This window comes from Asterias amurensis, chromosome 11 (assembly GCF_032118995.1).
Source record: "Asterias amurensis chromosome 11, ASM3211899v1".
In the NCBI taxonomy this organism is placed as follows: Eukaryota; Metazoa; Echinodermata; class Asteroidea; order Forcipulatida; family Asteriidae; genus Asterias; species Asterias amurensis.
In genome coordinates, this window is record NC_092658.1 from 9406272 (window position 1) to 9421855 (window position 15584).

The 15584-nt window shown below is 38.0% G+C and overlaps 2 protein-coding genes across 5 annotated transcripts in view; one reads left to right on the forward strand and one right to left on the reverse strand.

Annotated features, from left to right (window-relative positions):
• Positions 1 to 15584, reverse strand: part of LOC139943798 (uncharacterized) — a 79746-nt gene that overhangs the window by 15995 nt on the left and 48167 nt on the right. The window lies entirely within an intron of this gene.
• On the forward strand, positions 93 to 14761 carry LOC139943799 (uncharacterized). 3 transcript variants are annotated; one of them, XM_071940618.1, is made up of 7 exons: positions 93 to 194; positions 4808 to 4894; positions 5896 to 6000; positions 6496 to 6594; positions 7819 to 7893; positions 9641 to 9738; positions 10050 to 14761. In XM_071940618.1, exons 2-6 carry the CDS (start codon positions 4835 to 4837, stop codon positions 9728 to 9730), a joined length of 429 nt encoding a protein of 142 aa, XP_071796719.1. In that variant the 5' UTR covers positions 93 to 194; positions 4808 to 4834; the 3' UTR covers positions 9731 to 9738; positions 10050 to 14761. The 3 variants fall into 3 exon arrangements, with proteins under 3 accessions (XP_071796719.1, XP_071796720.1, XP_071796721.1); XM_071940619.1 differs by lacking the exon at positions 93 to 194 and adding an exon at positions 3901 to 4007; XM_071940620.1 differs by lacking the exon at positions 93 to 194 and adding an exon at positions 3928 to 4065.

The window sequence follows — 15584 nt, forward strand, 5'->3', positions numbered from 1 at the left end:
TGGTTATTTATTTATACCGGCCAACCGAATCTTTCCGTCCCTCCTCCTTCCAAGTGACGTCACATGACGTCAGTGAGAATTTTCTAGAACGAATAGGAGTCAGCTGAACGTTATAATTACGTTGCGCGACTGATCCATAATCTTTTATCTCATTGACTCCAGACATTACAACAACGAAGAATTGGACTTTTGAGGTAAATAAATACTCCAGTATTGTTTGTGAACAAGTTGACAAAAGACATCAGTTTTCTTGGAACAGAGTAATACAGAGTAAAACAGAGTAAAACAGAGTAGGTTATGTGTATAAATAAACTTCACAAAGGATAGTCAGCATTCATGTGTAAAGTGTAAATACACATTGTATGGAATGTATACGTTGAACTTGAGTGGGTTGTTAATCAAACCATACAGTTCACATGTATCGTGTCACCTTAGACATTTCTTCTACAAGTGTATGACTTTGATTTGACAGAGTGGTTTAAAAATAGTAAACATTGAGTCTCTAATGCTGCATCCAGTTCTTTTTATTTGATATCACGACATGAAAAATCAATCATTACAATGTTATAATCATGCTAGATTCCATGATGTATACCGGTATGGTAGCCAGAGAAGTGGTTTTTAAAACGGAAGCATCAATTCAAAACAAACTTTTAATAAAAGGTCAATGGGAGTCTGAGTTGCAAGCTGCATTGTACATTGTACATGCTTCAGTATATGCCTTAAAAAACACCTAATAATTCTGACAAATAGTAGCCAAACTGTAATTCAGGACATCTGCAAATTCAGCATATGTGGGTATAAAATTGGGCACCTTCCAAACATGATGAGGGATAACCACCTCAGGCATGACGTTGTAAATGGAATCCTGGTTGCGACCGCTAAATGATGATGACCCATTTTTGAGTTCACAATTTAGATCAAGATAAACACGGAGACAGATAGTGGATAGTGGGGGAGGGGGCAGGGAGGGTGTGTAGAGTGGGCTGCAGGGGTGGCTGGGGGCTGTAGTGGATCTTGAAGGCAAAGGGAATTAATGTAAATGTACTGGCGTGTCGTGGCAGCACAGTCAAGTACACCATACTCAAGCTCTGGTGTTCCTGATCCGCAGAGTGTGGGTTCGAGTCCTGGTCTGACACTTGTATCCTAGAGCAGTGTTCTAGATTGGCAGTACACATAAAAACAAACCTGGTGTTTCTGGTTTACATGAAGAGGGCACCCTAGTTTACAGGTTTCCTCAGTCTTAGTTTTATTAGACTTTACACTGGCATCAAAATATAAAAATACAAATCGATACATAAAGAAACAAAGAATCAAAATAGCTAACAATACCAAGCCAGTGAGTGGCGAGGAGGAACAGGTAACCAGCACCTATACAACTCTTGCGAGTTACAGTGATTGAGTTCACTTATGAGGCATCCTTGGTGTCTTTACCAGAAATATAAAACAATGTTCATAACTAATTTACCTAATTTCCTATCAAAACACCCTTATGACCAAAGAGCGAGATGCAAGAACTGATGGTAAACATAGGGGTAATGGGAAGGGGGGTGGGGGTAATAAGAACCCTTTCCCTCCCCCACATGAAATCAAAATAGTGCACAAATAAATGGTTGATACATGAATTAGCTCTCTACCCCAAAAAATTATGACATTGTTTTTTAATAAAAAGATGTTATTAAGTTATATAAAAAAGCTATGGGAAAACAACAAAAAGTCATTTGATTTCTTCCTCTATCCACATTCTGATTAATTTGGTTTGAATGGATGGAACAAAAACTTCAATCATAATAATACTATTAACAACAATAACAATATGATTTATTATTTAAAAAACGCTTTATGTGGAATAGACATCACAAAGCGCTGTACAACAACAAAAATCTGCTAAGAGGGCTATAACCTACAAGCTCTGCTTCTAAAATGGATCCCTCTGCAGTGTCATATTTATTCCCATCAGTTTTGGTTCAAGCCAAGGTTTAATTATTTTCCTAGGTAAAAAAAAGAAGAAGAGATTTTATGACTGCCGAGTGATCAGTTTAAAGAATATATTGTAATCTTTAAACTGATCGCTCTTGAGTCATAATGTGTTATTTTTTGATACTGTGGAAAGAAAATTAACCTCGGCTTGAACCCAATACAAAGAAATCTACTTATTACACACAACCCTGGGAATAAATGCTCACCACAACTCTCCAGCACCCTGACAAACACACAAAACTATGTAAACAAACAAACCAATATCACAAAAGGATGACGCATTTCCTGTGAACCTTGTCGTAAACATGTTGTCTGGCAAAAAGCCACATATTTACATTGTTTATGTGGTTGCAACCTTGACCCTCAACTCCACTTAATCAACTCCCATAGCAACCAATAGACCTTAATCACGGTGCAGCCATCATAATTTTCTCAAATTGATGTCAATGTTACCAATCCAAGGCTGGAAGAACAAAATAGTCTGATTCCTAATTGCAAAACTATTATTAGCATTCATTATTGTTATCCGATACGGGGAACATGACCAAGATGGAGGCAGCACGATTAAGGTGTATACAAAATGCTATACAATAAAAAATACAAATAAAAAACTCAGAAGTCTCAATGCTTTTTACAGTAATGGGGAAAGAAAATGATCCATTGATTCTTGAACTTTTATGCTCGGCTCAAGTTGACATGGGGAGCCCAAGGCCCATTAAGATTATTCCCCATCAAAATAAAAACACCCCTACTGTACACAGGTCTAATTTTCTAACCACCCAGAGCACAATTCTTTCAAAATGTCCCAACACCTCTGGGCAAACAGGCCCATTTATTTCAGGTATGTCATTCAAAATACCTCACGTTGGAAGTCAACAACCTGGGCAGGTTTTTGCCCTCAATCAGGCAAATATTGTATACTGTACCCCTTTGATTATGGCTCCCAATATGTTTAATTTTGAATACTTTTAAAGTCTACAATATATTACCAAGGCAGGCAATCTGTTTTCTACCTATTTTTAGTGGAAAGCACCCATATATAGGTATGTTTGCAACCTTGATTCATAAATACCTAACACAGTTTATCCATTCTGATTGGTTGAGAGGGCATCACGAGGGCTTATTTGAACGGATAACTTAACACCAGTAAAAAGTGTTGAAACATGGGCGCGACACGCGAGCTTGCACCTGTGATTATAAGACATTTGCTTCATTCCTATTGGTCAAGAGCACATCATTCGCCCACATCATTCCCAATAAGGAGTTGTTTACCCGAGGACGGCGGAGGGCCTTACCAATTCATAACTGGAGCGATGTTGTGTTGAAAGAAATCATTGAACAATTATAATTTTTGCATTTATTTTACTTTTTGATGTTGATGTTTTTTGACCGAAAAGGTATTTATGAATGGGAATCAAAATGTGTTGAATCGGTTTTCAACTAGTGGTTTAAACCCGCCGAGGCCTGGTTCTTGATAATTTACCTCGACTTCGTCTCGGTAAAATTATCAAGAACCAGGCCTCGTTGGGATTAAACCACTAGTTGACAACCTCTTCACCACACATTGATTCCCTTATTCCTAACTCCCTATAGGCAAGTTTGCAACATTGAACCATGATTGCAACTGTGCATACAATTTCCCTTACAAAGCGTGTATAAACTTTTTTAAAAACTTGAATGTATCCGGACAATCTGTCAGGAAACATTTTCCCCTGAAATACTGCCAACTGTGAAAGAAAATCTTGCCTTAAAAAAACAAAACATATTTTATACACATTATTTCATAGTTGGTTGGATCACAATGGTGTTTGTAGGTAAATTATAATGTTAAATATTATGTTAAATTATACACAATGACGTATCAGCACAATGCACACACACATGCGCACAGGAGTCAAAAGGTTGGTAGTTCACTTCAAGGGGGAATTCCACAACCATTTTTATCAACGCTACTTCACACATTTTAAGCCGATTCTTGACGGAAATCATTGATTTATGAGGATTAACCAGTATTTTTATCTGATCAGGTAGGAGTTAGACTCTGATTTGTTCATATCAGATGATTTATTTTGGATTGACAATAAGGTAATGTGTTTAGATTTTTTTTTCAGTGATGGAATCGCGAGATAAAAATGCTCATTGACTGGTGGTGGTTGATCATGTTGTGTTTTGGTGGTGTCGTGTTTCTAAGCTCCCTTTTGGTTTGTGGTTTGTTTTGTTTTGCTTAAGTCTGATTCTTCTTATCAGTGTGTTTCAGTCAGTTTGTATGTTTCATTGCTTACTTGTTTTTCATTTATCGTGTTTCTAACAGAATTTGTTTGCTTTTTTAATACTTTCCCTTAGTAATCTTGTTGGAATCAGAGAAGTGACGGAAAATCTATAGGAATTCTATAGGAATTCTATAGGAATCCTTTAGGATTCTATAGGTATTCCTGGACTATTTTGTCAGGGTTTTGGCTACTTTTCTATGTTTATTTAAATTCATTTACTTTTTGAGCAGTTATTTATTTACTTATTTAATTAGTCATACATAACCATTTAATATATTCATTTTTATTTCAGATTTACTTTTAACTTCTTGTATTACTATTAATGATGGTGACTTCTTATAATTAGGCTATATAGCGCTCAAAGTCAATGTCAAAATGTGACGTCAAATTCACAACTCTATTTTCGCTGCGAAATTCACAAGAGAGGTGACTACAACTCGACTGCCGCGAATTATTCATTGCAAATTTGTGACGTCAACATTTGTATTGCGTAAACCGGGCTTAAAAATACAGACATGTATACAAGCATACAAAATCATGTAATTTTTTTCTTCCAGATACAACAAATTGTTCTAGTGAGAATAATGCAGAACCAACTCCTGAATAATTCACTAGATCCCACCATAAAACCAACCAAAGGAAAGGTATGTGCCTAATACAAACATTTTGCATGTATATAGGTGACAGTTTGAATGCAACTTTTGTGTTTTTAAAATTAAATATCATACACCTAATTTAATTTGATATTTCTTCAATGATAACCAACAGCATTTAACAGTGATGAGGAAGATACCATTAGATACCGTAATTAAATACCATTAAATACACTTAACCATTGCTTCGTCCTTCGGATGGGAAGTAAAGCCGTTGGTCCCATGTATTGTGTAACGCATGTAAAAGAACCTAGAGCACTTAGCAAAAAGAGAAGGGGTTCGCCCCGGTGTTCCTGGCTGTGGCTGCTGTATGCGCTGTAGCACCTTGTAAACCCTTTTAAGGTGCTAAATAATTGGGTCTCAGAATTCATCACTGCAATAACCTATCTTTCTGAAAGTTTGTGTATACTCAGCGCCTTGAGTACCTTGTTTGGTAGATATGTGCGCTATGTAAGACTTTGATATTAAATACAGAGCTGGAACTACACAGAAGCACGAAGCCCATGGCTTTTGTTGCCTCTGATCTAACCTTCGTGCCCCTTCAAAAGCTTCGCATGGACTTTAAGATTTTCCAATGGAAGTGAAAATGAAATGGAAGATGAAAATCCAACCGGCTTGTTTCTATATTGTTTCCCCTTAATTGCAATACTTCAATTTCTGATAAAAAAACTCTAAAAGAGGATCTGAAAAGTCAGAATGGTGGGAACGCTGTAATATATAATTGGATTGGATCAGTATTACAGCGCTGGACCCCCAGGAATGTTCAATCTTAAAAAATAATGTGTAATTCACTCGTGTATAATTGCTCCAGTACTTTGGCACAATGACGCAGTCTAGCAGAACGATCTGGCGTCCAAAGGATTGTGAGCGTATGCCCATGTATTGGGAACTTTTTCTTTTGCATTTAGAACATGCTCGACTTTTGAGACCTTCTCTAAAGTACATATAGCAACAGGCAAATTCTGAAACTCTTCTTTTTTTAAATTTCACAGGAGAACACTGCTTTGATGAATCCTCCTAACAACAACATGACAGACTTCATCGAAGATGATGAAAATATCTATTATAGTTTAAAAATATCGCCCTCTATTGAAAAGGTACGTATTGAACCATTTCAATTCTTGGCATCACCAATAAATCTTGAGTAGGATTTGAAACTTTGCATGGTGGAAATAAGATATAGAAGAGTTTGCGGTAACACCATGTAATAACTATCTCTAAAAGACTTTCTCCAGAAGACGATCAGAGCATACTGATCGAAACGTCGAGTTAATCCAATGGTTCTTTTCAGAACCACCCCAACTCATTTAGAGATAGTTATTACATGGTGTTACCGCAAACTCTTCTATATCAATAAATCTTGGTTGTTCCACTTTGGAAGTCAGTATTTCCATGTACGATTTTTCCAATAAGTGCGCAATTTAGGCATTGCGCGCATGTTTGTGACCATGCAGACAGACAGACAGACCATCATGATCTGAGTCCGAGTGGTTGTGCAAACCTAGTTTCCCTGTATATTTCGTCAGTGTGAATATACTTTTTCTGTTACATGTATTTACAGTTTAACACAGCAACTTCTCTTTCTCTTTCAGAAAAATAACCCTAAGCGAAAAATAAACAATGCTTATGATGGGGAGCAAAATGAAAACTTTGAAATGGTGAAGAAAAAGAGGCATAGAGACACTAAGGAGGTAAGTTGTTCTAAATTTCAATATGCCTCTCTTAATATTTATGCATGACGTCATAATTCTTACCCAAACTGAGGCTATGGGCGCACGTCCGCCACCACTTGCAGTCCATGGCCTCGTTTTGGGTTATCATTGTGACGTACCTCATGCATATTAAGAGAGGCGTATTAGAGCAACAGAGCTAACAATGGAGTGACTTTGAGCTTCCCTTCCAATGCGTCGTATTTTTTACCATGTGAGGGCGCTCTCAATCGTATTTGTATCACTTCCGGGGTATACGCAACGCGTCCTGCACAGTTTTATCTGTCACTTGTGTTTGCAGTGTAGTTTTAAGTTGCTTGAGAGAAGGATTACAAAAGCTCCTTTAAAGGTAATTTTGTCTGCGATGACTATGATGTCTGTGGTGGTAAATGTGTTCCAGTCTTTAAACCGTATCAACCTGTAGGTCAAACCGTATGCGTGTCTACATGCGTACATCAAAGACACACGCAGCACGCAGCGTTCCCGGTTTGATTTCCACGACACAAGCTTGCACACACACATGCACATGCTCGCAGACGCCATCTTGTAGGGCAAATATTTGAACGGTGACGTCATATTCATGTTTTTGGGGGATTATGTAAGGGACAATTTTATTGACATCAATCAGAGTCAAATCTTTTCTACTGAAGATAATAAATCTGAGCATACTGATCCAGATGGGAGCTGTATTTCACCACTGATACCATTGACTATGTGAGCACCACACATGGCTCATGTCTGTAGAGGGAAGACAGAAATTATGCACCCGTTGTTATGGGTTTTCTGATTGAGACTCAAAGGAAAGAGACAATGACTACTTGACTTGTTTAAGAACTCTTTGGTCTCCTGCAATGACTAAAGCAAGCTAGCCTAAATGTCGAGACCAATTCAAAACCTGACTCCGCTGAAGTGTAGTTAATCACGATCCTATAAGCTAAAGTAGTAGTCCCAGCCAATTTTCTATTCCTTCCCCCCGGGTAATAGTTAAAAAGTAGGACAGTTCTTTTCAAAACTGAGAAGTCTCCCGAACAATTTGATAAATATACTACGCGGTAGTAGAAGAATACTACATATACACTGCAGCAAGACAGTTCTCTAAAAAACAAACTCTATCTGGCAAGTATATACACACATGGTCTTAACGCAAACCAAATAAATATCGATTATTTAACTAAATGACCTGTTTTTCCTTTCCACTACATACAGGTACTTTCTCCAAAACTAAAGAGTCTTTTACAGCAAGATGATCTTATATCAAGATCAAAGAAGCGAATGAAAGAGGTACGTGTACTCCTCTCCAATATTATGGACATTAAACAAAAATTAACAAGAGCAGGATTTGAAACACACCATCCGTCGATTTCACCAAACTCTTCCTAACTTAGGATTAATTTTAGGACTTATGACGGGTTCAGTTCCGTATTAAAATACGTAGGACGCATTGAACTCATCCTAAGTTAGGATGGGTTACTCGTCCTAACTCGAGATAGGATTGATCCTAGCGTTTTTGTAAAATCGGCTGCAGCCCTCTACCAACTCACTGAGCTATATAGCCCAATGTTGGGGGTGTCCCTACTTTGTCAATATCATTGTACGGGGTGCCAGTCAGAAGCCATAGAACTTTGAACTGCCGTGTAGCCAGGAATCACACCCAAGTTTTTTCGATATAACCTGGGAAGTGGCAGCCAAGGGATCAGTTCAAATCCTGCTCAATTATTAAAAATTAAAAACAACAAGAAAATGGCTTCTAGTTTGTCTTGAAGACATGCTCTATGCAATTACTGTGGTCCAGCGGTTAATTTGAGGCCTGGACAATACCACATTTCTGACTCTATAATCACATGCTTTACATGGCCACAAAATTTGGCCCATCACTGTTATTCCTACAGCGGTATCGCTGGCTTGTGCGTAAAGCGCCTGCCTCTGGCCCTGGTTTGATTCCCAGCTAGGGCCACGTGATTTTAGGGTTGTTTTTTTTCGGATCTCCCCTGTGTCATGACGGTTTTCATCTGAGGCCTCCGGTTTTCCCTCCCACCAGAAAAATCAAACATCTTGAATCTCTGACTGTGCTTAGTGGTCATATATAAGTCAGTGTGGCTTGCTATAGCTGCTAAAGGCGTCCATGCAACCTGCGTGTCGATCATGTTGTAGCTTCAGGTAGCAATTTACACCCGTTTCAGACAAGCGCTAATAGACTAGGAGCGACTCTAGGTTGAGCCAAATCAATTTTGGTTGAAGACAGGCGAACTTAACAACTTTTAAATCGGCCTGGCTCATGAAAACATCCGCACCTGAATCCAAGGCGCTCCAGTTAAGTGTCGATCCGAACGACTGCTCCTATTTCAGACGTTGAAATTTTCATGTGCTTAACAAAACTTGGTTCGGTGTGACTCTGGGGTGGATTTCACAAAGGTAGTCCTAACTTAGGACTAGTCCTAAGCAATGCTAAGAGATAGGACCAGTAACTCATCCCAACTTAGGACTGGTCCTATCTCTTAGCATTGCCTCGAGGACTAGTCCTAAGTTAGGACTACCTTTGTGAAGTCCACCCCTGGAGCGCCTGTCTGAAACAGGTGTTTGCCTCTCAGCTGCAAGTATTAAGGAAAGCCTCCCAAATTAAATTATAGTGTTTTTATTATTAGGTTATTTATACTTTAAAGCTCAGAAAGAGAGAACACATACATGAACACGTTGTGAGTTACAATGGTTTGAATGGATGAAAAGGGAGTGGGGATCAGGAAAGGTATCAATAGCAGTCCGCACTAATGACTGCATTTTTGCTCAGACAAACATTCCACTACTTTAGCGATCACGCCATCATCGACGCGCCAGATATGGCACTTGAAGTAGTCGTACATGTACATGCAGTCAGTACACGCGAGTAAACATGTGTGAACTTGGACACGTACGCGCGCGTATGTTAGTGAAATATTGTACGTTTGTCTGAGATCCGGGTACAAAGCTTCTATTATTAGCATTAGTGGGAAGTGCTATTGTTGACCTACCTTTATCACTTTTATCTTTGCAGAACGAGGTGTTGGTAGCAATAGCAAGAGAGCCACCAAGACTAACATATATCGCACCAATGCCTGCCATAGGCTTTAACCAATTTGGATAGCTACAATGGTAAGAGTCTATACATTTTGGTTTTTACCCATAGCCATCAATGAGCGTGGCAAAGTCTTATTAAGAACTGAGTAGAGTTTAGCAATTCTAATTAGTAGACAAACACTTCCAGGAAAAAGGAGCCGATGACAAATAATGGCTAGAAGCTAATTGCCTCAGTGAAATGTCAGGCCTGTCTCTGCCCCTGATCTTTCAGGAGAATTCTCAATTCTGAAAAGAAATGTCCTGATTTTCAACTACTACATGAATAAAAAATCTAAAACAATATGTTCAATGTGCATTTTTGTTTCTCTTTCAAACTTCACAAAAAGGAGAACGACAAGAAGACAGAAGACAGAAGACAGAAGACAAGAACGGATGAGTGAACCTACATGTGTAGTGCTTCATTATTATATGGGCCTCTAAGTGAAAAGACAGAATGGACCAACAATGGATGAACTGAAGAACAAGAAGATCAGAAAACACCAGAGAAAGTTCACTTATAGGCCTATGCAGGTTTGATACACTGCCTGCAGATTCTTAGTTTAAAATAGCTTAATTTTAAAACAGCTTCTTAGTTAAACACAGCTTAAGTATTAAAAGCAGCTTCGCTTAGCTAAAAAACATCTTAATGAATAAACAGCTTCGTAGTTTAAACATATCTTCTCAATCCCGTTTCATACTTCCTGCGAATGTGAATTTGATACAAATTTTGTCAACACAAATTCGCAACGAATAATTTCGAACTGTGTTCAACTCCTGCGAAACAGTCGCTGTGAGGGCAGCCACAACACAAATACGCAACAAATAATTTCGAACTGTGTTCAACTCCTGCGAAACAGTCGCTGCGAGGGCAGCCATGACACAAATTCGCAACGAATAATTTCGAACTGTGTTCAACTCCTGCGAAACAGTCGCTGCAAGGGCAGCCAGGTGGTGTCAAAATTTGCTTCGCATTCACATTTGTGGGCTTTAATTAGAAAGAAATAAATCTTAATAATTACAAGTAAACAATGCAACTGGCTACTTCAGAATTTGGGGACAAAAATTGAAAAGCACATGCCCATTTACAATCTGAAAAAGCATAACTGTTGCATCTTTGTAAATAATAGAACATGCATTAAGAACTTGCTAAAAGGTTGTGGTTAATTTATTACTTATCTGAAGCGGTGATTTGGTTTTTGGGTTTTTTATTCCATGTAATTAGTAGAAAATAATAATAATACAAAATCACATCCCCTTAAAGGTACTAGACACCTTTGGTAACAGTCAAAGACCAGTGTTCTCTCCCGGTGTATCCCAACATGCATCAAATAATAAATCTGTAAAACGTTGGACTCAATTGGTCATCGATGTTGCAAGAGAAAAACACTCTTGTTGCACCTATTTGTGTGCTTTCAGATGCCTTAAAAAAAAATATTAAAAAACTTCAGGCCTGAAGTCTTTTATTATTTGAGTGAGAAATTACCTCTTTCTCAAAAATGATGTTACTTCAGAGGGAGCCATTTCTTACAATGATTTATAATATCAACAGCTCTTCATTGCTTGTTACCAATAAGCTTTTATGCTAAAAATTATTTTGAATAGTTACAAATAGTGTCCAGTGCCCTCAAGGGAGTGCATTGTCGCAGAATACAATCAAGAAATGGAATCTGGATTTAACAAAGCAAGCCGAATGAAATCAGGCCTACTGTGAGTTGGCAGCAGCAGCGCACGACTCGTATCAAAGTCTGTGACCGGAATAGTCCAGATTTCACCAATTGATTATATTCTGCAACAATGCATGTTAGAAATATAAACGCATACATGTAGATCCTAGTGAATTTATTTTGTAAAAAAAACAACATAATAGGCGGGAACTTTGGGGCATAGCCACGGAACCACCTCAAACTTAGAACATTCCCCCCCCCCAAAAAAAAATTCCCCCCTTCTGAACCTAGACCAATTTTAGTGGTGGGCAATAAATCAAATTTTTCCAAAGTCTACCAAGGGTGAGCAGATCAACAGAATTGTTAATGTTTAATTAATAATAATAATATTTAATAATATTTATTCGGGCAAACACATTAACAAGCACATGTACACATTAAAAATATTTTTAAAGAAAACAAAGTAAAACAACAGTGGGGTGCCCAGGAGAGCATAATTATGTTATGGGACCATGTAATAAGTTGAATGAATGGCCTTTGATTGTTCTGTCTCTGCAGTAATGCACAGTGGACAATTTGAAATCCGTGGCCACACGTGGCCACATCACTGGCCCTCATGTAGACACCAATCTAGTTGTCCATGACACAACCTTGTTTCGTTGGGACAAACAGGCAAGAATGATTTTTGGGGGAAAGCTTTTCTGCGAAGTGTCCAAATCATTCTATATTATCAATACAGGATGCATACATTAAGTTTTGGAGCATCACACCTCGTGGCAGTAAATACATGTTCTACCGATCAATCTGTGTGTGCGGTATATGTATAATTTAACATGGTTTGAGGGTGAATAGTCGATAATTTTATAAGGTCCCCGAGGCTTGTCAACTCGACCGTTCACCTGAAATAAACCATGTTATATTTAAGTAGGATTTGAAACTTTGCATGGTGGAGACGATATAGAAAGGTTTGCGGTAACGTAATGACTATCTCTAATGAGTTGCGGTGGTTCTGAAAAGAACCGTTGGTTTCAACTCGACGTTTCGATCAGTATGCTCTGATCGTCTTTTCTCCAGAAGACGATCAGAGCATACTGATCGAACTGTCGAGTTGAAACCAACGGTTCTTTTCAGAACCACCCAACTCATTAGAGATAGTCAAAACATGGATTTACTGCAAACCTTTCTATATGATGTTATATTTGTGTTACTACAAGAACATACACTGTACCTCAATACTACATACAGTATTATATAACACCCAAGCAGATCCTTGCCATTTGATTGGAGGATTGTCCGTCACGTGATAGCAAATAAAAGTACCATTGCACGCTGAGTCACTCACCATGCTTTTTCGTTCCATCCGAAAAGTACCATTGCACGCTGCCAGCGTGCAATGGTACTTTTCGGATGGAACAAAAAAGCTGAGTAAAAACATCACTGCGTGCGCGTGCCTTTGGTTACGCTGCAGCAGTGTTACTGCAAGGCATACAAATTAGTAAAATTACTACCATTCGGCTTCTACAATTAAAAATTGTAGGCCTACGCTTTGTTTGTTTTGAAAGTTGTATCTTTCAATCAAAATGACAAAGATCTACTTGGATGTTATATAAAACAAATAATGAATATTTTTCATTCGTGCAATGGTGCGAATATGTTCATTCGTTGAAAGCTGGAATGTTCCATTCAACTCGGCTCCGCCTCGTTGAATAGAACATTCCATCTTTCAACTCATGAATATATTCGCACCATTGCACTCATAAACATTCATTATGTGTATACTATATACTCGTACATATTCAGTTACCGGTACCTCGTGTTTCAGAGTAAGGGGAAATGACGACTGTGAAATAAAACGCATCCAGGATAAATTTGTTTATTTGTTGGATGTCGCAGGGGCGATGTTCGCGCATCAAGCACATGACAAAGAGACTGTCACCCAAGCTGCCCGGCCTGCCATGTGAGTGAATACTTGCACCGCACTTGGTAGACAGCAAATATAGCACCTGTCGCGTGATGTTGAATGGATCAGTGAGAATTTGACTCTGGGTTATGAATATGTATGAGGTATAATAATACTTTTCAGGTACATGTCGCAAACATTCTGTGGTACAATTCTATTTAGTGTAGGCCAATGTTTCAGTGATTTCCAACAAACCTTTTGACCAGGATTAGGGTTTAAACAATTTGACTAATAAGTGTACTTGTACAACTGTGTGAAACTGCAGTTCAGACCAAAGACAAAAAGTGTTCAGAAAATCTTGCTGACCTTCAGCTTTTAACACCCTGTCACACCACTGAATGCATTCCAAGACAAACTAAAATCATTCCGAAAAATGTATATTTATTTTGAGTTTTCATAAAAGTGAGTAGAGTAGATTTACATTATCTTTGTATTTTCTTTACTGTAAACACCCCTTGCATAATGCGAAACACACATCCAAAAATTGCGCGTCTACCATTTCCGCCTTTTGGGGGGTCAACTCCTTTGTGCACATTTTGACTACCACATTGACTCCCAAAATGGTAGGCAGGATGGGTGCATGTAGGTGCGTTGCGCGTTGTGCAAGGAGCCCAGGTCGAAATTCCAGTTGAAACCTAGTTAAACTGGGTTTAACTGGAACTAGTTGAAACCAGTTAATAAACTAGTTAAACACAGTTAAAACCAGTTGGTTTAATATGGAAAATGGACAGAGACCAACTGGTTTATAATTTCAACCTAGTTGAACACAGTTAAACCTAGTCCAAACCAGTTGGTTAATATGGAAAATGGACGAGTTTGATCACTATCCAGTTGAACCAGTTGACCCCAGTTAACTAGGTTCAACTGGAATTTTGACCTGGGAGTCTTCTGTATACCAACATCACTAGTAAGCATAGGTGTGTATTTGTGGTATTTATAGGTCTTACAATTTTAATTGGTGTAACGTTACAAGTACTAACTACAGTACTAGACATAGCTCTTAAGCAGGCCTTGAACTTTGCTCTTGAAGGGGCACAGTAATTTTTTCCCGCCGGTACGGGGCACTTCTCTGGGGAAAATGTAAATTTGCTTCAGAAATTTGTGAAGGGTAACACAGCTAAAGCCTGGGGCACCAAGGCCTGCTTAAGACTCTACTTTATGTACTGATTATTTTTTTAAATTTGTAAGTAATTATTTCTGTACTATTATCGCAGTCACTAAATCTATAGCAAAAGCAAGTAAATTAAAGCACTAAAAAAACACAAACCAAGTGATTTGTTTTTGTTTTGTTCTAATAGAGGCATTTATAAACAGTATATGATTGGTAATAACATTTACAAACAAACTGATAAGTTTAGTAGATTGAGTCTGAAAGCTGATTACTACTAGTAAATAACTCCCTGTGATAAGAGCCTGCAATTCCTTCACAGTAAAATGATGCTTACTTCGATTGGAGCAATCAAAATCAGTCCAATACCAGGCATGATATTTGGCCATTGCGAAAAAAAAGACGGGAAAATTCTTTGCAGTACCTAAATTTGGATTTTTTACCTTTATATGCGCAGCATAATTTTGTTATTTTTGAGCTGATAGGAAAATTCTTAGTACCCTTTATCAATTACGATCACAGAACATTTATAATGCTACTTAGGGCGTTCAATTTTTTATATTTTTCATTTGTAAAGACATTTTTATACAATTGGTAACAAAAACAAACAAAAAACAAAGTAAACCAAATAAAAGAACAGGGTTCTGCCCAAAATGGTTGATGCCAAATTCCCCACCCACCACTGGAAAAATGTCCTTTGTTTCCGACCGCCACACATTTTTCCAAATGTTTAAAACTACACTTGAAATTTCCATTCAAAGATTTTCACTGAAATGTAAATGTGGGTATTTACCAGTAAAAATGGTATTTAAAGCCACTAATTTTGAGCACCTCTTTGATTTGAGTTTATTTATATGATCTACCTTGTCCCAGTTTAGCTGTCACCAGCTGTAAAGGGATTAATCTTGCAATGGTTTCCAGGGAAACATTTTTTTTCACCACTTAAAGGCAGTGGACACTATTTGTAGTTACTCAAAATAGTTATTATCATAAAACCTTTCTTTATTACGAGTAATGGGGAGAGGTTGATAGTATAAAACATTGTGAGAAACGGCTCCCTCTGAAGTGTCTTAGTTTATGAGAAAGAGGTAATTTTCCAGGATTTTGATTTTGATTTTGATTTTGAGGTCCTGAAATCGAGCATCTGAAA